The 23,278-nt window shown below is 34.4% G+C and overlaps 1 protein-coding gene and 1 pseudogene across 1 annotated transcript in view; both read right to left on the bottom strand.

The window, feature by feature from the left end:
- LOC149802787 (intraflagellar transport protein 38-like) overlaps positions 1 to 1,777 on the bottom strand; it is a 37,867-nt gene extending 36,090 nt beyond the window's left edge. Inside the window, exon 1 of the mRNA XM_089952218.1 lies at positions 1,664 to 1,777. Coding sequence (XP_089808344.1) covers positions 1,664 to 1,685 — 22 coding nt within the window. The 5' untranslated portion in view covers positions 1,686 to 1,777. The remainder of the gene's footprint in view (positions 1 to 1,663) is intronic.
- Positions 1,778 to 14,985: 13,208 nt separating this feature from the next.
- LOC149802786 (autocrine proliferation repressor protein A-like) lies at positions 14,986 to 23,012 on the bottom strand (annotated as a pseudogene).
- Between the last annotated feature and the right edge of the window lie 266 nt (positions 23,013 to 23,278).

The following is a 23,278-nucleotide window of genomic DNA, read 5'->3' as shown; positions in this document are numbered from 1 at the left end:
TCTGCAAGATGTGCAGCTGTCAGCTGGCAGAAATTAGATGTTGACAAGAAAATGTGTAATTGCACATATCAAGATAAGACTAAAAAGTACCAGAAATGCAGGATAAATGAACACAAATGGCTAAGTATGATCAAGAGAGGTTGTGATGTGCACTTTCTATACTGCAAATTCAGACAAATATGAAAGGTATGGGGTAGTTCATTCGTTGATGGGTGTAAAAAATGTTCAAAAATCATCTCTGGAATCACAAAATATTAGCTCCCTACACATAATGGCAGAGGAATAAGTGACATGAAAGCAGGAAATCAAATACATAAATGAAAATGATATGTTATTTTAATACAATTGTTACTGTTCTGAGTTGACCTTAATGAATAATAAATGCTGAATTAGAAGATGAAAACCAGCTTCAGTTAGATTTTGGCATCATCAGTAAAATTTAGGAAGAATCAATAAAATATTTATTCTGGGGTTTATTCTGTGTTAGTGATGCCTTGTATATTTGCTTTCTCATAGAATATTGTGAAAGAGTTTGAGAATAACTGTCAGTAAAGCTTTTATCGAGTCAAATCTCTTGATAGACCATCTCTTCTGCCAGCAAAACATGGTCTTTCATGAAATGCGATCTCATAAAATTAAAAACTGATCAATTAAGAATATGGCATGAATTTCACAAACAGAATGTAACTATTGACATAAATTTAGGTCTAGAATCCAGGTCAGATAAGACTGGTTTTCATGCAAAACATGTCGTTTAAGTGAATTAAGTTCTAATGTGGAGTGTTGTAGGTCTGTGAGCCAATGGCTGTTTCATGTACATTCTTAAACAAGGCTTCTTTTCCTATTTTTCTTTACTTTTTTTTAATTTCTTCATTTATTAATTTCAAATTGCATCTTATTTTACTTAGAGATTAGAAATAATCAGCAATATTTGTTTCTAAGAACAGACCAAACTAGAACAATTGCCTTCACAAATCTGCATGCCTATTTTATTCAACTGCAATCAAACTATCATTTGTTTTTACCTTCACAGGTTGTTTGTTATCATGTGACCATTTGACCTCTGACATCAATGAAAAGTCCATTTTGTAAACAATTTATCTTAGCTGATCTCTCAGCTTATTAAAGCAATGAAATATGTTTGAATTGTTATGTCTGAAAAAAATTATTCATTCCTAATAAATTGTGTGCAGGTTGTGCTCGATATAAGGTCACTCAACATTACAAGGCCTGGTAGTAAGCAACTATCCTATTCTGCTATCATACAATTTCGACGAATTCCACGTTTTTAATAGAGGATGAGCTCTGAACTCCCACCTCAGCTCTGCTGTCCAAATACATAACATGGGGTGGGGAAGATCATATGAAAAACTGGAACTACCCAACCCGTTTTTAGTGCATACTTCGAATCCCATGGTTTCTTTATACTGATGCATCGTACACTTTCAACAGGTTTAAGAGATAAACTTTAAATTCTTTATTATACAATAGTATGATCACTTTCATAAACGCTGAAGGTAAAAGTCTACCTAAGATTCGAGGCAATGCAAGATCCATGATACCATGTATAGTTTCATGGATACTGCCCCTGCAACCTTTTTAAACCGCTCAGTTCTTTCTCATTATAAAAAATACAATAAAAACAATCAAAAATCGGTCGTACTTCTCAAATCCCTGTATGACATTTTTCTTGATCTTTAAAGAAAGGCTTCCAAAGCTCAAGCTAACGTTACACGAAATGTTCAACTGTTTACATTACCAACTATGTCGTCATGCGCAGTATGTACTTCCGGTTTTATTTGCTAACAAAAATTAGTCTCCGGTCTACTTTTATAGGTATTTTTGGCGGTTACGGAAAACTGCAAAACATTTTTAATTTTTATTTTTTTAAAATATTTTTTTACGCACTATGTCTCTTCAGCTGGCGAGAGACAGCAGTGCTACAATAGCCGTACCACGTTTTTGCCCCCATAATGTGAAAGAGTTATAATAAAATAAATTAATAAATTAATAAAGTAAAATTGGATGATCAATAACTGTTTTTAATCATTTCTTTTCGATTGTGTTTTCTTGATTTTGGTTGGTGGGTGGGGGATTATATGCAGTTCATTTTACTAGACCAACAAGATGTTCAGTACCACGCTTTTTGAATCAACTTTTGAAACTACTGGCACGTGTATTTATGTCAAAAACAGTATTATTATCATTATAATAATAAGTGGAGGAGAAAAACTAAATATGGGTATTTTCGTCATTCAGATACTCCATTATGAGTTAAGTCGCCAAAGACTGTGCTAGTAAGATGGGCACACTTATATTGGAATATAATGATATGCAATTATTCCGTTTAATTAAACCATACACGTATAATTTACTAGTAGTCGATTCAGTCATAGTTTATTGAATCACGAACAAAAGAAGAATGAGCGAAACTAACTTCCAATCAATTGGCATTACACACCGTTTATTCTCAGGTAGATATGGATCCATGCAGTTTGCTATGAGTAATAAGTAGAACAAACAAAAATGACCGTGGTGCTTTATGCGACGGTAAATAAGGATATATTTTGTTTACATTTAGACCCAAGTTATCAATGATCGCATACCATAAAATAAATCAAGACTATTGTTGATTCAACAACGGATATACTTTTTGCTAACGAAAACAAGAGATGTTCCCGTTACTCTTCTTCATAAACGATTCTGATCTATACAACTATGCCGGTGACAATGCGCTTACTACAACTTTAGTATTATGCAATATATTTTTGGAAACCGATTGAAATACTTTGATTAGGCGGTTTACCAACAATGAAATGAAAGCAAACCCCGATAAGTTTCAAGCTATTGCAAATGGAAAGAAAACCAACAAACAGCTTGAGACTTTCTCCTCCAGCGAGTGTATATATCTTGTGAAGACGCGGCAAGACAACTGGAGTCACTTTGGACTTTATGCGAAACTTAAATCAGCAAATCACTAAAATATATCAGGAAACATGTTAACAACTAAATGTGCTCAGACGAATTGGAAGGTAAAATTTCAACTAAAGGAAGACTGATTGTACCACTCTTTCATTGGAAAACTTTAAATACTGTCTCCTAACCTAGTATTTTAGCAGTCTGTTTAATATAAACGAGAAAATCTCAATGAAAAGGCTCTGAGATTTGTCTTCAATGATTTCAAGAAATTTTACTCTGGCAAATGTATCAACTCTCCACACACGAATGATGATTACCGTGGAACTTGATGTGTTCAAAATTAAACAAAAACCATCCAACAATCAGTGATCGTTTTTTTAAAAATCTCGTACTTTTGTAGGTATGTAAACAGTGTGGAGATCCCAATGTAGAAGCACCCAGGTATGGGTTACAATCATATAGGTCAACAGCAGAAAAACTATTTTTTTTAATTCTCTTCCCAACAGTTTACGATCAGCCTCAGATTTTAGCAACTTTAAATCCATTTATGGTCTGGGAGCTCATTGTGTAAATATTACATATATAAACACAAGTAAATAAGCTGCTGCTGCTATCCTAATCGGATTCATGTTTAGCATTTTAGTTTATAGTACTGTATCTTTGATTGTAGCCATTGATTGCCATAAATGTTGGCTTGTGTCGCTTATGCATGGTTTTGGATTACTTTTCCTCACTTGGATGATGCGTATATTAGTTATATGCTCTTGACGCATTAACACTTGCCTCATTTGTGTGCTTTTGTATGTTTTGCATAGTATTGCTCTAGTATATTTAAAATCGGTACCCATGTGAAAAATATCTTAAGGATGCATTTATCAACCATTTTTAGCCCGTATATTTCTACACTAAATATAAGTACTCAGTATATTCTCTTGATGTAAATTGACTTCTCCGCACTGAATTTTTATAGAGAAATTATATGGGCGGGGGGGAAGGGATTATCTCAAGTGTGTGTTGGCCAGCCATTACGCATGTGTATAATAACACTACACATACTGAAGAGTGAGCAGAATTTTTAATGTAAAGTGATTTTCCTGCATTGATTAGCAAAACATAAATTATAAAGGAGGAGGGGTACACAGCAGTTTTAATACAGAAGTGTAATTTTACCACTATAAAAATGCTTGATTATAAATATATATGTTGACGTATATTAGTTAATTAATGTTTTCATTCGGTAAAATAGCTCATGTGAGCTGATGTTACTTACTGAGTAAATTGTATATATATATATATATATATATATATATATATATATATATATATATATATATATATATATATATATATGTGTGTGTGTGTGTGTGTGTGTGTGTGTTTACTAATTTACTTAGTAGGTTTTCTAGTTGGTACTTGATAGTTAATAATTTTAAAGGATTTGCATGAATTACTGTGTGTAAACGGTTGTCGCACGCTTGTATGTTATTAATTAAGGTTTGCGGTATTTTTTTAGTAGCAGAGAAAAATAAGCATATGAATTTAAGGAAACGTTTTCTGTCATACAAAACAAATGTTGCAGAGAATCCAGATTATTGTGCGGCAACAGGTTCCCTGAGGTAAATGATGCAGACCCTATAACCCCAATCCAACGATATATTTCTCTGAAAGCTATGTAATCAAGTTTGTCTGGTACTGCCGCTAGATGGTTTAAATAATTTTGAATAATAGTATTTTCAACTCGATTTAAAGTATAAAATTAAAATAATTACAAAAGAGTATAATAATATGTCACACACAGGAATATGTTCAATTACTTTGATTAAAGAAATCGAAGTGAATAATGAATATTATACTTGTGGATATTAAAATTATTGGATATTGAATTCGATGTGACAGACGCAGGACAATGCCATAAGCATAGACTTAGTGTCATGTGAGCTAAAACAGATTAAGATGATGGTGTTGTTAAGCAGTTACTGTATGCAATGTAAATATGCAATGACTACAATAATCTTTAAACTGCGTGTTCAAATTATTTTATCACATTTTTGTTTGGAACAATATAGTGCATTCTCTTATATTTTCAAGTTGCACGTTCATTTTCTATCGTGACACTAGTCATAGAAGATAACTAAGCTATGATACACGCATTCTCCTAGTTCTTGAATGTCGCTAATACCGTGTGTGTGCGCGCGCGCGCGCGCGCGTGTGTGTGTGTGTGTGTGTGTGTGTGATCAGGATTTTTAACGTAGCATTAACAATTTTTTTCAGTCATATCACTACGATGTCTTTAGTGTGGCAGCTTATAGTGATGTTTAGGTGGAGCATCATGTTGCAGACGTGTATCATGATGTCCCACCAAGTCACATTATCCTGACACCAGACCGACCAGTCCTAACACTAACTTCTTAATGCTGAGCGCCAAGCGAGGCAGCTGTTTGTATCATTTTTGTAAGTTTTTGGTATGACTCGGCCGGGGTTCGAACCCACGACCTCCCGCTTCCGAGGCGGACGCTCTAACCTCTAGGCCACCTAAGTGGTCATATTTATTTGTGTCTCTTCTACGAATAGTGAGAGAAGTTGTCGAGGGTGTTAAGGTATATATATTCGATCAGTGAAGTCTTTTCCTTTAGTTTGGGCTTGAACGATATATGTCAATGGTCATCGATGTCCAGAAAAAAACTTTCACGAAAATGCGAAAAAGTTTCCCTCACAAGGATTTGTGTGTCTAATTTTATCGAAATCTTTACGAAAAAGTGATAACGTTTTCACTTAAGTAGTGTATACCCTAGCCGAACATATCAACGATTAATTAATATTTAGTGAGAGCGAAAAAAAAAAAGTTTCTGACGAGTACTCTTCCATCACGAAAACTTTGTCACGACGATAGGTAATTTTTTAATCATATACTTCAAGACAATTGTAATTTTTTATATTTTACCAAATAACAACCATTTTATACCTGCCTGACATTGTTTGCCTCTCTAATTAGTATGCTCGCGGGTTCGTGTGTTCAACATGAAGACGGTTGATAAATACATCTCAGTGAACGTACGATAGCTATCCGTGGTGTCGGCAGGGTTAAAGAGATGGCAGATTTGCTACAGGGTATTAGATCTAGGCAACTATCTTTTTTTTTAATCTGATTCAATTACGGGTTATGTAACCCTATCATTTATTGTCTCTTTCTTTAAACAGCTTGTGAGAGTCTCCTTTCAAGTGTTTGCCGATAAGAGAAGCCAGTGACTTATACATACTTCATGAAGATCGATTACTTTGCGAACACAAAGCTTTTTGACGCACATTGTAACCGATTTATCAAATATTACTTTCTACACCCAAAACGTAAAATCCACATGAATTGTTATTTTTGTCATAGAGAAAACGGTCAGCAAAAGCTGTTAAGAATAGTTTGCTTATAAAACTAATAACATTTGTAAGATTTTATTCGTTTCATTATTGCATCTTCATGATACGCCTTCCGTGAGTTTACAAAAGGCTGCAAAGCAATATTTAACTGACTTTGAAATGAAAGTTTGTCCTTCATTCACATATAAAATGCACTCACTAATTTAATAAAAACGAATTTCAATTATACATTCGCGAACATTGGAAAAACAAAACCACTTTTTCACCAAATACCGTCCATATTTTCACCACGCCTCAGGAAGACCAAGCTCCGACAAATCGGTTTGTCATAAAGATACCAACTGACCCCCAAACTTTTAATAAAAGTCTTAGATCAGTCACCCTCCAATCCATGTTTGTATTAGTCTGTGTGTGTGTGTGTGTGTGTGTGTGTGTGAGAGAGAGAGAGAGAGAGTGTGTGTGCACACACGTGTGCGTGTTTTGGATTTTTAACCTAACTTCAAGAATATGAGTCATATCGCTACGATGTTTGCAGTGTGGCAGTTTATAGTGATGTCCAGCACTGGGGTATCATGCCGCAGACACGTGGCATCATGTCCCTCGCAGTCACATTATCTCGACACCAGGCCGACCAGTCCTAACACTAACTTCTTAATGCTGAGCACCAAGCGAGGCAGCTGCTAGTTCCATTGGTATTCGTCTTTTGTATGACTCGGCCGGGGCTAGAACCTACGACCTCTCGCATCCGAGGCAAAAGCTCTGACCTCCTAGGCCACTGGAGTGGTCCCTCCAATCAGTCAAATAATAACACTAGACCATCAACAACATTAATATTTTTTTTGCAAAACACCCTACCAGCAAATTTTCATAAAAACACTAGGATACCCGTTTTTCAATCCACTCCAATGATAAAAAAAGCCGAGGCCACCAATGCTCAACATTTTCACAAAACACTAGGTCATCAACAACCAAGTTAGGAAACACCATAATAATATATTATGTTGATAAGTATTCCTTAAAATTTGTTAATGATGATTCGGCGGATAAGTATGGAGCGCAGTGTGATAAGAAAGTTTGGAAAAATTAATCAAAATAGACAGCAGGGATGGCAACATGATGATGTGGACAATCTTAGTGATGTTTACAAAACATAAGTATACCTGAGTTAGTAAAACAATATACAAGTTTCTCATATATTTTAGAGTTTAAAAGACTGTTGTCTGAAAGCACAGTACCATTACATGATGATCAATATGTTTATTGGACAAGCATCCAGGAGAAGCAGAGCATATAAACATTGCCACATCCTCAATACAGTACTGATTTAGCTCCAAGTAAGTTTTCGTTGAATTACGTGATCGAGATTTACTGTATAGTAGACGATTTTAAAACAATGAGTATTTTGATTGGCTGCAATGACGTACTGTTCACTTAATAAAAAACTTTCTTGTACAGCAATATTCATACCGTTTTAAAGACTCCTCTTTTATGTATATATGACGATATACCTGCCTATTGTTGTTGGTTTAATTTTCATATCCAAACACTACTCATGTACTTATTGTCATTTATACTGCTTTAAAAAAAATATGTTTGTATTTTTTAATTTTTTATTGTATCTAATAATATCTTAGAACAAATATCAATGGCAGTAAATTGTGCTCCAGTTGAACAACAAGAGCAGTGAATTAAAAAAAGTGATTTTCAATTGAACATCGAAAGGGCTTATTAATAGATCACATCATTATATAAATATCTTGATTATTTCTAAATATGATGTACTAGCAATATTTCAACTCACCTCTCACACGCTTTCACAGTTAAATATTGATTTTTTAAAGCTACGTTAAAACTCCAAATGCACGCACGCACGCACGCACGCACGCACACACACAACCAGCAATTTTAAAAAGGAGTAATAATTTCTTTTCCCATTCCACGCCGATTGATGCAAAGCTACCATCGAATCTCAGCATTTTGGAGGAGGGGAGCATCTGAAGTAATCGTTTTGGGAATTATGTCACTATTGTGCAAATGCCGTCACAGACTAACCAACCAGGAGACGTGGGCTTTACTAGTTACTGGCCTGTTGTACTGGCTTGTAAATTTAGGCTTGGTAACAAAAAAAATATGGTTTTACAGATGGCGCATGCACAAAACACACTTGTTCAAACTGCTTGGGGTATAATTTTTACATACCTTGACTTACTTGTACACGCTACGTAAGGAGTAAGTTTTTCAAGCGGGGGCTTTGGTCCCTGACTCACTAAGATTTGTTCACTATAAGTATGCATGCTATGGCCTGACATCTCGAAAACTGTTTCGCATGGATGCTAACCTTGACAAAATATCGTTTCTGCTTTCTTGTGCTAACAAAATGTGAATCTTTGGAATTCTCTGCTTTTCGCCTCCGGTTTAAATTGCACGAATTTCATTGTATATTTGCACACAGAAGTGTCCCTGAACTTTCCTCTTGGTAACTCATTTCATTTGGCAATACAACTTTCTCCCAAATTAAATTCTTTTAGCAAAGCTAAGTTTGGGTTTGCTTGACGAATAAGGTAAAAGTTGTATTAATATATCATAATCTTTAAAATATATTGGCTGTTGAATTGCATTCGTACTATACACATGAAAAACGCATGCGCTTAGATATTCGACAGATACATAATTTATTATTACTCAGAAATTAAAATAAAATGCCACATTGTCTCAAGAAATGTAATATTTTAAATAAATATTATTATAATGTCGTCTAAACTGCCAGAGTTTCCTGTAACATCTGCTGGTATTTGACTAACCAGTCTCACTATTTAGTATCCATTAAACAAGCTCTCCATAGCACGTCTCTCCGTGGCAGTCTTCGAAAGGAAACATGCTTGGAATGATCATAGCTTCGGTGGTGAATTCTAACACAGAGCCTATCAGCCCCGGAAAGGTCACCTGAATATGCACATGATTGTTCAGTACGTACAGGGAAACCGGTTGAATTCAAACACTTCAGTGGCCAGATAACATTCGGAGTATATATTGAGAAGAAGTCGAAATGGGTAATACATGGTTTTAGTCAGGGTTCGATTTTCACAGGATTCATGTTTTACATTTTAAAATAGTTACAGGATGTTATATCTTGATGGGTCAGAAAATCAATGGAATGCTTTTTATAACATGAGACTGTGAACTAACAATTATAAACATTAAAAGCATTTTGTTTCTGACGATACGACTTCTGACCTGTCATTTGTCTGTTGTGTAAATATGTTATCTTCCTTATGTTGCTACAAAATTAGTTACTGTCGCATTTGTTGCATTTCTTTTATTTCTTTAAATTAAAACAATGAAATTTATATTTTTAAGTTCATGTATGATTTTAATCCAGTCACGAAACATCAAATATCAATGCATTCAGATTTAAAGAATGCCTGAATAAAAAATGCGAGCCATCCCTCCGTTGGATTTTTAAACTCAACTTCAAACAGTCCGTTATCCTTAGGACAAGAGGTAAGAAAAAGTTAAAATAGTTTTAATAATTATAGACAACCGAACAAAGAATTACAACATTTCTTTGGCATACTGCAGTTCTTTATTAAAATCCATTTCACGATTGTATGTATATTTCGAATTTATCAAGTGGCGCGTTCGATTTCAGCAATATAACCTTGTAACAAGGCTGTATCTTGGATAGATTCAACCAAACCACAAAATGATATATACGGTGTATTTCCTTGTTACACTAGTCTCCAGAATAATCAAGTCAGATACTCTGTTAAGGAAGAACATGCTCATGAAGAAGATATTTTAATATTGACTACTGGTACCGCCTGCCCCCTAACCCAACCCAATGACTCCCCCCCCCCCCCCATCCTTCCCGATAAACATGGTCCCTATAGATGTTGGATATAGCTATAATTGTTCGGCAAATAATAATTATGTAGGATGCAGATTTGGGGCTCTAGTGTCACTTAACAAAGCATTAAAGTCCCAGTTAAGTTGATGTTATAGGCTGCCATACTGTAGGGCACCTGCAAGGTTTTACTATTATCTGTAAAAAATATTTGTGTTTGTCGATATATAGATATGTGTGTGTAACAGTATACATATATCAATGGAACGTAAAGAGAAGAAGCTATCTTTGTAAGTGATTTGCGTGGAAATATTGTTATTATTTCTTAAATATAAACGACATATAGCCGTTTAGCTGCTTGCTTGCCATCCAAAGAGAAACATCTGTAGCCAGTGAAAATAAAAAATGATCAATACAAATGACCACACAATAGCCGATATAGATGATAATATTCAAAGTTTGTACGTACACATTTCCCCCCAGATATTGCTTTGATGCATAGAAATGAGGTGGTATTTTAGGATATGGAAAAGAAAAGTAATTCACCAAAAATATCACGTCTTGGGTCAGCCATATTACTGGATGGATTTGAGGCTTGCGTGGATTTCCAGGGGTCCCTCTTAAAAGTCTGAAGTCTCTCCTGAAATTTGAATTAACGCAAGTAATATCTAATTAAAAACAACGGTTGAACGTCTGGCTCATTACTTTAAAAAAGTTGCGACCCATAGTTTCTCTCTTTGATGATGCCATTCAGTTTTTTCCATTTTTTCAAAATGAGTCGAAATTATTAATTTCCAAAATGTTTTAAAATCCAAAGAAAAGACATTCCAATAAATTTCACTACACGTCGCACCAAAATGTCAAATAACTGGATATATGAAAAGATTACTTTCAAACGAATACTTTTACGACGTGCTGATTTACGTGTATGGAGCTGAATCGAGCATAAACATTTATATCTGAGGAAACCGCAAATATGATACTTGAAAAAAAAACCTATTTATTTTATATGATATATCCAACTAACATCTCTAACCTCCTTTGGTGCCATTGAGTCAGGTGAAGAAAAGAGTTTGTATTTCGAGTCAGGAAGGTCTCATATCATTTTCGGAGAGTTTTCAGTGTCTTAAAATTCAGTTCGGGTCACTGAAGCGTCATCGTTTGAGGCAACACGATTCGACATTAATATAGTAATTGCACAAAACCGTAACAATAGGCATAGGTTCACACAGTGATACGTACTGTGCATTTTTAATTTTCATATCATTTGTAAGAAAATTGTTTATAAGTACAGAATACATCAGAAAATATTAACTCACATGCAGGTAATGCGCATAAAAGAATCACGTGATACAGCTTACCTACCTTTTTCCATCGAGTGTCTGTGCATGGTATACATGAATCGTCATAGTCTATCCAGTGTGAGCCAAAATTTTACCTCCGTTAAGCGTCTGAATAAAATGCGGTAATCACATCAGTTTTATTTTATTTTTCATTACTTCAAAATCATTATTTCATTAAACCAACATTTTCACAAATCCTTGTGACTTTAGTAGATCACGTGTGAAGTACTTATCTTTTTCAATAAATTGAGAACCAAAATAATGTAAAACATATCAAAGACCGAAGACGTCCATAAATTCTTACCATTACGGAACTTTCGATTTCTCAACAAAAATTTACACTGATGGCTTTTGGGTGAAGAAATATGTTTGTAGATGGACAAATCATTATCAGGTGAGACATGTTATCGAATAATAGGTAACTGATAGCAATAAATGTAACACAAACAACTTAATATATTTTATACTATACTTAACATAAAATAACGATATATATATAAACAATTTAATCCAGTCCATTATAGGGACAGGTTCATTCTGTAATAGCAACATAGTACACGTCACTAAGTCTATTTATAAAAAGTGAAACGGAAAAATACTGTCATATTTCAAGTCTTTCATGGATACATGGAAACTCTTTCATAGACATAATAAAGGCAACTTTACTCTGATTTGACACTTTGTCTTAAATACTATAAAGCAGTTCGGTGAATATAATGCAAATTACGTACAATGCCAAACCCATTTGGGCAAATAATCCAACACCCTCCAACATATTCTTCACCCTTCCTGTAATGCAATGTAATGATTAGAATTTTTTATTGTTACATCTGCAACACATTATGTGTTTTTTTTATATATTAAATGCAAGAGTTCATCTTGAATCTTTTAATATCGCCACAAACGAAACTAAAATTTCCGCTGATACTTGATGGATTTCTAGACTGATTTCATTACCAACACAACAGACAGGAAAAATTCCCTTATGCCGAGAAAAGGCTAGTCTCGTGTCCAGCGCAGCTGTGCTCTGCATTAGGAAGTTTTCTAGAACAAGAAAGAAAATCTGATAATTTATTTATCATTCTGTGTGTAAAAATGATATATGTCAATCCTTTTCCGTAACGCTGCCCGTGTTCATTGACTTATTTGTCACCACAAGTCGCACATTAAAGCCCTAAATGCAAGTGATCGGCCTGTAAAGAAAAAATGACAGTAGGACCAGCCTCACTCATCTCAGAGGTGTATCCGAGATTTAAATCGTCGTTGAAAATGTTTTCTCTTTTAGGGGGTAAAAATCACAAAAATTGTCATCAAAAGAATATATTGAGAATTATTTAGCAGTTCAGTAAAGGTTTTCTTTTAGGCATTGCCACATTGAATTCACTATGCCACATTTGCATACTGATGCATATTAGTTGCAGATAATATGTCTTCATATTATTGACAATTCTCTCGTATAAACGATTATTACCAAGTAATAAATTACCACACCATGCAGAATAGCCTTATATTACAATAGAAAGCATTTAAGAACGGATTCCATAATACATGTAAACCTTTTTGGATCTATCAATTTGTATTGCTTAAGTACAAGGTACATGTTATGATAAATTTCTTAATATTATCATACACTATGAATCTGAATGTCTTATTCATGGATTTGTTTTTCTTTTACGCTTTTGCATGAATATTTATAGTCCTTGGTGCGGATGTCAGGCAAGGTACGTTGATAAAGTATCAATTATACGCGTTGCAACAACTATAACTTCAACGAAATCAGCTACCAATGATTGAATTCATGGGCTAACACGATGGCCGACTTTTTCTGTTCGCCTTTATCGGTATCGGCATAAATAAACGTAATGCACAAAATCGAGCTTGTAAAGTAACCTACAGAGCTTAATAACTCGTGATTTTTTTTCTTGAATGAATAAGACAAATTCTTTACATAATTTGATCCATTAGAAAAAATGATTTATATTGCACATTTTTACAAACAAGTCTGATTATTCGAAAGAACGAAGCAGTGATAATATTGCACCCTAAACCAGTGGTAATGATATACTTGTGCTTACTAATGAATCTATCATTGTATGCTTTAATATTAAGGGTTTTTATTTATTTCTTTTTGAGAACATATACCGATGATGCTAAACATTTAGTGTTTATTATGTCTCTTAAAATGGTCACTTTTCGAAGTTCATAATTTATGACATGTTGATACAACATGTTAGCCTTCAATAATCCTACGAGCATTTACTTTATTTGCACCCACCTTCCTGTCCTTGGATATTACACAATTACCGGTGAGCAAAGATTGCCAGTCATGTGTTGTAACTATTTCAGATCTCATCTGTCTGTGTTAGTAGGTCCTAACCGCATTCATTTGCTATCACTTAAACCCTATATAAACAACATTATCATTTAAGTTTTCCTGCAATATCATTATTCTTATTAATAGGTCATAAAGTAACTGTGTGTCTTCATTAATACAAACTCCAGGTGGGCAAATATTATCGGTTATCTATTTCAGCTATACAAACTGTGTACCGAACATGATAAACATACAATTCTGTACGAGATTATTACAATAAACTCATATATTGGGTCGATAATATTGGCCATCGTCTGTGTGTTGGGATTATCTAGTTCTCGTGTGATATTAAGTTCATAATAGTCACCACAAGCAAATGTCCATCCTCCCAGAGACCGATAGTGGTGATGAAGATTCTAGAGAAAATGATTAAATGAAACAATTTAAAAGAGTTGAATCCAAGCTACACAACAATGCAGAATAAAAGGTGAAATGATGAGGATGAATATATGGAAAACGAATTGTTCAGGCAAAAGATTTAAGTTCAACCATAAGGATCATGCCATGGTGCAATACGATTCGCGGTATCTTCAATCTAACCAACAACTGTCGTCAAAGGACCATTACAAGGTGTCCAGAAGAACACAAATATCCCTCGCAATCATCCGAATATTAAGATGGAATTTTGCCGTCAATGTAAACATTCATGAAGTAAGATATTATGTAGCATATGACCCTTAATGAAATCAAGAAATACGTGTGTTATTAATTTAAGTTAATAATATATACCAAACAGAAAAATAAAGTATTATATTAATTGACCAGAATGGACCATGTGATGCACCAAGTTATCAGGACTATAACATAATATTGTCCACAATTCATGAAGTCATGAAGACTGGGAATTGACCTCACACTGTGTAGACGTCCTTTGACTGCAAATCCTGTACAAGTATGACGTTCAATTCTTATAATTACAAATAGATATTAAATAATAACAAATCCTAAGATATACAAAATATAACTATTTTTCACCATTGACTGCAAATATTGTCAACTACACAAGACACATATAGGAATATGGTAAGACTCGAGCGCTTATCCTTACAGTCGTGAGATCGACATGCAAATCAATGACATATCGCGGTTAATGGCTCCAGTGGCCGGTCTTACGGCATGAGCAGATATTATCGGGTCTATTCTACATCTCTGAAGTTACAAAGTGCTAAAGAAAATTTCTCAAATCCAATACGTGGTACCTACAAGGATATCACACATACTAAATAATAAAACAATTGATGTTGAAACATAAGAACAATGTGCTGGTGTCATATTATTCATAAAATAGCTAATTAAAATTTATTTTAAAAAAATTAATCACCCTTACGACAAGCATATGTAATCCAGCATTCAAATGGTTTAAAATCATACTGCAAAAAATAATTCTACTTTAATTCCTAGATCTTTTATATTCCAAGTTTTACTTATTAAAAAATACTATTAATTATGACTATTTTACCATAATCTGGTTAACCGTTGTATAATGCATACTATTCCAGATTACTATCGATACGGTTGTGTGCTAGGCATCCGGCGACGGTTACATAGGCTACAGGCCAGGTAGCCGATGATAGCCATTGAAGAGAATTGTCTGGGCTTAACTAGGTAGCCAGTGCTGGTCATTGAAGAGAATTGTCTGAGCCAGGCAAGGTAGCCGAGGTTAGCCATTGAAGATAATTGTCTGAGCCAGGATAGGCAGCCGAGGTTGGCCATTGAAGATAATTGTCTGAGCCAGGCTAGGTAGCCAAAGTAGATATTTAGTCACATATTGTAAGCACCTAAAAGCCTATTTAACGCTTATCATAATGGTCATTTATCGTCCTATTTAAGTATAAAAAGGAGAATGTTTCCCAGTAAATGACCCATTTATTATTTTTCTATATCATTTTCTCATCTCTCATGTTTAATGACATATTACAACACATTCTAAAACCAATGTCCTCTTACACCATGATATCATTTTACCCCATATGAACTAAATTGTGACACGTTTTTTTTTTTCTACAAAGAATGAAGTCATCAAAGTCCCATGACCAGTTGGTTAATTGTTGTCAAGAGTGACATCAAATGTCACACATGAACTGCATATAGACACTTTGGATTTTTTTCCACAAACAAATAAGTAATATTTATCACTTACTGGTGTATTGGTATTTTCTTAATTGTTGCAATGGTGACACCTATACCTCCAAATCACCTCATTATTTCAAGTCTGAGCTTTCTTTTTGCAATTAATTCATATTCAAGATTTAAATACCATACGTGAGATGATATATTTATTATCGCCCCTTTTAGGATAAAATCATTCAGTCAACAAAAAAAAAAAAAAAGCACAAAATGAATGCACATAATTTGGCCCCACTTCTATTACTTCATTAATTATCAATACAAACATGCTTTAATGAATTAAAACTTTAAATACCGATGATACACATGCTTTAATGGATTATAACTTTAATTATCAATGCCACACACGTTTGGATGGTATTATGTTAAGTATATACATACCAACACATCATAAGACATTGAAACAATAGAATAGTTACCACCAAACCTAATGTCCATTTAATTGTTCTCAATTCACTGAATACCAGTTTTATATTTTGACTACTGCTACCTGGCCTGGTTTAGAAAATTTTCGTAAATAGCTGGCGCCAGCAATCTAGGCTATGGACTAGGTAACCGTCGCCACGCGCCAGCTAAGCCGGCGAAAACAGGGCCAAAAAATATAGTTGCAGCAAAAGATTATTTGCACAATAATATTTCGTCTTACTTTTGTCGTTGCCATTCTCAGAAGGAATTCAGGGTCCAATGAGTTTGTTAAAATAAATGTTTTCCATGTCCACGCTATTATGGCATCTTCCTTCCTTTCCTTCTTTTCCGGATCGGCCTGCAAATAGATAAAACACAATCTATGCTACAAGGAACAAAAATTCTCTTTCTCCCACCCCACCCCACCCCATTTCACCACCCCAACCCCCCCCCCTCTCTCTCTCTCTGTCGGACGAATATCGTTATTAGCGTGCCTTCTGAATGTAGCCTAGGATGGAGTTCATCAGGATCCATCCCTAGGGTGGAGCTCATCAGGTTCCCATGCTTTGTTGATGCTGAGATTTGAAAGTGCTACTTATATATTATTTCTGCAAATCTGAATATTAGTATGTCCCGTGTAAGGAAGGCGTATTGAAGGGTACTTAGTAAAGTATTGTCTGCAATGGGCTGTTCAGAACAATTAAATAAGTCTGATTTATCATAAAAAAAAAAAAAAAACATTGGTCATTACGTACAAGAGGTGCATACTCTTATTTTCTACTTTGCTTTGAATATGTCTTGGCTATATTCCATCACATGTTTGGGATAGTATTAGCATCGTGGAGTTCATTAGCTAATTTGTTGAAATACTAAAGTGTGGCACCTCTTACGGCGATTATTTTTCGGCTTCTAATATCACCGAATTTGGCCCAGTCTAAAGAAAGATGTGTTCTTTTACTCAAGCAATGGATGCTTTTCCGTTGCTGAATTAATTTCCTAATGATAGTGTGCATCCAGGTAATATCTCGAATGAATTATTATTTTACTGGAATATAGGAATTGACCTGCCCATAATATATTGGCAGAGATCTTAAATACCTGTTCATCTATCCAAAGATTCAAGAATTTCCAATTAGCTTTGTATAGTTTATAATTAGCTGATGTATAGTCGCATACTTTTCATTTAAAGCTATGTTAGCAGGCAGTCATAATGTTTGTGGAGCAATATACAGACTATGATCACTAAACAGAGGATATAAGACCCCTTTTTCCTAATAATGTTGTGTACCACTCGTAACTATTAGGTCGATCAATGTATCGCTGTGATTGTTCCCGGGTAGTAAGTGCTGTTTCCTATTTGCTTAGGCATCAAAAGTATAGAAAATGGCTATTATTCCCTATTAACTTTGTTTTTGTGACTAGGACAGTGATATTTTGAAATGTACCTATTTTCAATGAGAAAACGGGCGAATTTTCATATAAAGTCAGAAGAAAAAAAACCCATAGATGAATCAAAATTAACACGTATTTATACTCTAAATAATACAAAAATGACCCCCAAAGATTTAGAAGTGAGTAGTTTTTCGAGATTTACAATTATACTGTAAATCAAATTCACGAATCAGCCCTAAAATGTAGTCTCTCATCATGTTCTCGTTATACTATCCTTGGTAGCGGCGTTCGATGTTCAGTAGATCCTAGTGGAAGCGCTCGCCTTGCTCCTCTTTATCTTGATAAATTGGCCGCAGACATAGTAAAATACGTCTGCCGGATGCTTGCAGCCTCTTGATGCCATTTCAGAAAAATGCAGATATGTATCCACTTAGGCAGCTGGAAATAAACTTAACTGGTGGGCTTAAGGCCCTTGTATTTATACTAATATTTATATTACTGGAAAGTTCTAGAAAGTTCTAGAAGTTACTCCAAGTTTACTCAGCACTGAATCTATCTGTAATGTTTTAGAAAATAGGAAAATGTCAAAATATCACTGTCCTGGTCACATTAGCAAAGTTTGTGGGGAATAAGAGCCAATTTCTTTACTTTTGAGGCATAAGCAACTAGGAATTCATATAAACTAAATACATCAAAGGTTTTTGAAATATTTTTACATCTGCTGGATAGCACAATGTCTTCATGGATGTCCTCAAAAATTATTAAATTTTACAATATTGTTTTGTCTGTTCAGTTGAGAGTTCGATTTAAGTCCAGTTTACCTAAATTTGGTTTTACATAAAATGTTCCAGTTAAAAACGTTCTTGCATTAGGAAATAATCCCAAAGGGCCCCAGTGCTTGATATTAATAAAATTACTTTTCAAAAGAGGTTATATCGGTTTTGAAATACATAGCTACGTCACTCCCACTGCAATTTCTATCTTGGCGGTTTGGTGCTTGAATATTTCATATTAAGATGTTTTCTACTGAAATTGATCTATCGAAGCACGTCTCACTGACCGTATTACTATAGATCTTGTCGAGTTCTATGATTATCTGGTTAATCTTTGACTGTTAATATGATACGATGCCTCTTTGCGAATTAGCGTACATGCGTGACCCGAATTAATATTAATATAATTATTAAGTAATAGCAACAAGCAGAGAAAGGGTGACAGTCCCCACAATTTTCTTTTTCACATGTGTACAGTTATGCTTTATTGATGATACAATCTCCAATACTACTTGTGGCAATATTACGAATCCACTATGCCGCTATGTTGAAAGTCATATATAAGTAAAATACAAATCAACTGATGTATCCATTAATCTTTTTGCTTGTATTCTGTGTAGCCTTTGTACTGTAACACCCAAACAAAACCCAGTACAGTTCAAAATCATTTTTTATGAGTTTGGTAACAAAAGTGGTAATCATGGCTGGCTTGGTTGGGTGCTGATTTAACACAAACAACAAGACTTGGTAGGGTAACGAGTAAAACGTTTATATCTGATAGTCCGACAGGTCAGTTGAAATATGGTTAACTGGACTGATAGGGGAAAGGTTTGATTTAATTGGCTGGTTGGTAGTTGTGTATCTGTTTTCTTAGAGCGCTTTCTTGTTTATAATCTCAATTGTTGATCAATGAATAATGTAGGTCTCATCTTGCAAAACAGTTGTAATATCTATTCCCATTGTTTATTTTTTATTTGTTTGGCCGTAGCAGAAGGGCTGTGGCTTACTAAGGGTAAATGGCGCCCGGTGCGACGATTAATGCCCAAAGATGTTTTGGCGCCCCAGGATATCTGGCTTCCGTACCAAGACCAATGGCGCCTGGGGCAAAAGCCCCGTCAGCCCCCCCCCCCCCCCCCTTAGTGCGACACTGCAGAGAGGTGATCAGGGTGATGCAAAGAAAATTAAATAAGTCTGGAACTTGGTCATCAACAACAGCTGGGTTATGATCATAACGTACATGGTGATAAATATACCGTCAACAGGAAATTATATAATTAGTTGATAATCACGGAATGCTGCCTAAATATTAGGGTAATGAATGCGAGCGAGCTGTGTTACGAGCTGATATGACTTAAGGGTTGCTCTTGCTACTTACATTGAAAACAATTGACTGGTTTGGAACCATCTTAATGTCAGCACCAATTGCCCCAGTACTAGCCGCAAATGTTGTTGTCAATGCAACAAAAGGATCAGTAACGCTGGGGGGACTGTTACAATATAAACACATACGACCTTTTGAAAGTACTGTATATATGTTTATAGTTAATGCATGTTATTTTGTTCGTAAAGGTAAAATATATTTGACAAATAGAGATGTTATCTTCTATAGTTGCAAAAATGAAATTGAGATAGAGAGAGATGGTCAATGGAGATAAACTGATTATTAAAATGCTTTATTTAAATTTTATGCAAACATTTATAAAAAAAAATTATTTTTAAATTGAGATATTATTACCAAAATTCACTTGCATATAGTTGAAAAGTGACAAATCAGGTATAATTTTTGGAAGAAAATTGTGTCTCCTATCTAATCTACTCCATTATATGGAACGTCAAATGTTGCTTTATGGAGAAGAAAAAATGTTTGATTAAAACCTATCATTCAAGCAACACTTGCACGAAATGAATCCGTCAATTGTCTTTAACAAATATAATTATAATGGTGAACCTTTATCGCACACGTGATCAACGAAATCCTTTAATAAGCCGTATGTTGCGCCGAACTTACCTATGACCATTTGAACCACCATCTATAAAGAGGAACGCGGAATCAAACACCACTTTGTCAGGAATGGTAATCGTTAAGTAATTCCACCAAATTGGATGATCTAAAGCGCTCTCTGCAACATATTGATAGAAATCGCTTTAATAGTTTTGTTTCCACTGGCCAATAGATAGACCTAGTATCCTTTGTGTTTAGAGTTACTTTTATATTATTTTGCTATTGCCAGTATGGAATCCACGTTGGATTATGACGATACCTAAATATCAATGACAATATATACACAGGCCAACAAGGAAGGAAGGTTTCGCTTCCTAAAAGAAAGCAATACATAGGAAACTCATGCACGCAAGCCAATGTAAATTGCTAGTCAAATTGGTACAGTAATGCCACATAAATAATAATAACAAATAATAATAATAATAATAATAATAATAATAATAAAACGAATTTAAAGAACAGATAGAACTTGGTTAAGCCAGCACACAGGCATTAATAAAAAAATGTCTGTGTCTCCGAGGTACAAAAGACAAATTTTAAGCTGTCAAAATTTTAATTTTATCAATATGCAGAACAAGTTTGAAAATCAGATTTTGTTAGATTATAATTATTTATGAATTCTTTCGGTAATCCGAATAAATACATTCGCGTACTTATCATGCCATGTTTATGTTGTGCAGAGTTATTAGAATTTTTAAAAACTCGTCAATCGGTTTGAATTGCATTAAACATTGTGTTTCCAGCAAAAAATTAAATGGAGTTAGAATCCATATTATTCCGCTTCTGTGTATGTCTGGAGTTGCAAATTTTACATTTTCCCCTGATTATAACAAGGTACTGAATCAGCTAGGTTGTTTCCCTTCCATTTTATTGTTGTCACTTAAAAAAGCAAAGAACACAAAAACAGCAACAGGCAGTCATCACAGAAAATCGACAATAAGACGACACTTGGAATTTATGTTATTAAATATATAGAGACATATATATGTATTCTCTTCCAGACCGGTATTTACCATCTTTCCATTTTTGAGATGTCATGTTGTATGTGTACATAGTGTAATCTAATCCCCCTAAATGATACGATTTCCTGGTAACTGTAGTGGTCATCCGGGGTGTAGACATAGTCATCCAGCGGAGTACCTTGACTATTGGAAATAAGGGTCAGAATCAAAAGAGCTGTCGACAGAGTCCAATTTAAAATGGTCATTCGTCGTTTATTTATTCTAACGATTAACACGTGCATAGAAAATGCTATTTAAGTTAGCTTTCTCTCTTTATCGGTAAGATTATTAGATAGAGTTTTAAGTGACCAAAGTTTAAAGATCCAGTCAGAATATCGCGAGTTTTATAGGTACATCTATGTTTATAGGTTATGGATCAGTGGGTCATTGAGTATATGTAGTTATGTTGCATCCATAGTCAAAATGGAGGGTTATCGCCTTTGCTAACTTACCGATATCTGAGTGTTTCGTTATCGACCATACTAACATTGAACACTTAAGTTAAGATCGTAGTCACATGTTGAACTAGTTAATGTACAATATGAGACACCTGACCAGTAAATAATAAGAAACATGGGAAAGGTCTGTCTAGAAAGGAATTTACGTTGGGAAGTGTACTTTTCTGTGGCGCACTAAATGCCAAGCGTCTATATTGAAATGCACCTTTTTTGATCAAGCATCAGTGGATTTTAATATAGAATCTGAAGGTAATATAGACAGCAATGCTTCAGCATTGGAAGTTACTGATGGATACATGAAGAATAAATTTAGTGAGAAGTCAATATAGGACGATTATAAACAAAGTCTCGTGTTGGTATGATAGATATAAAGTGGTAAATTACCTAATTTTAAGTTTAGCCTGTGCAAAGAATCATGATGCATTACATGGTATTGTTGATGGTTTTACTAACCTTATTCTGGAATGTGCATTTCAATATTTTGAGAACGAAAGTATCAAAACAAACGGAAAAAATCTTTTATTGCTTGATAAAAGCCTTCAGAAAGTACGAACTGAGTTTAATATTCATTTAAATGAAATTCTTTTTTAAAAACAAGTTTCAAATTTTTAAATAAATCTGTTAAAGGTAGGTTAACTTATACAAAAATTCAGAAGGTGAAGAAGATGAAGAAGCATAACTCTTTTCAATATAATAGGTCTAAATTTATCCACAGACTGTGCTGGAAAGAAATTACCCAATATTTTACAAGGAAAAGTTAGCCATCAAGTAACTTATGCTGAAATGACTTTTTCAGATTTTCATGAATTTATAATTGATCCGTCTAACGATGATGAGCCAGTCTCGGCAGGTGACGAAATAATCGATGGAAGAGTTGATCCCCGTCTAACGATTATGAGCCAGTCTCGGCAGGTGACGAAATAATCTATGGAAGAGTTGATCCGTCTAACGATGATGAGCCAGTCTCGGCAGGTGACGAAATAATCGATGGAAGAGAAACGGCTGTTAAATCACTGAAAATAAATAAACAACATAGTTCAATGATATACTGTCAGAAACGATTGCTAACTTTGCTGATTTTATTATAAACTTTCTAACGAGAATCTTAATGTTATTATTCCAAGTAGTTAATACCAACTTTTTATCGAGTAAAGCTGTTATAGTACCTATTGATAAGAATGGCAATGTTGATTAAGTTGATAACTATAAGGTGGGTTGCTTATTGGCTATAAAAATGTATGCAAATATAATGAACGAAAGAGTTTATAAAA

Source organism: Sinohyriopsis cumingii, chromosome 3, assembly GCF_028554795.1.
Source record: "Sinohyriopsis cumingii isolate HCF-2022 chromosome 3, ASM2855479v2, whole genome shotgun sequence".
In the NCBI taxonomy this organism is placed as follows: domain Eukaryota; kingdom Metazoa; phylum Mollusca; class Bivalvia; order Unionida; family Unionidae; genus Sinohyriopsis; species Sinohyriopsis cumingii.
The sequence above is the reverse complement of the archived record's forward strand: the minus strand, read 5'-3'. Positions and strand labels throughout refer to the sequence as shown.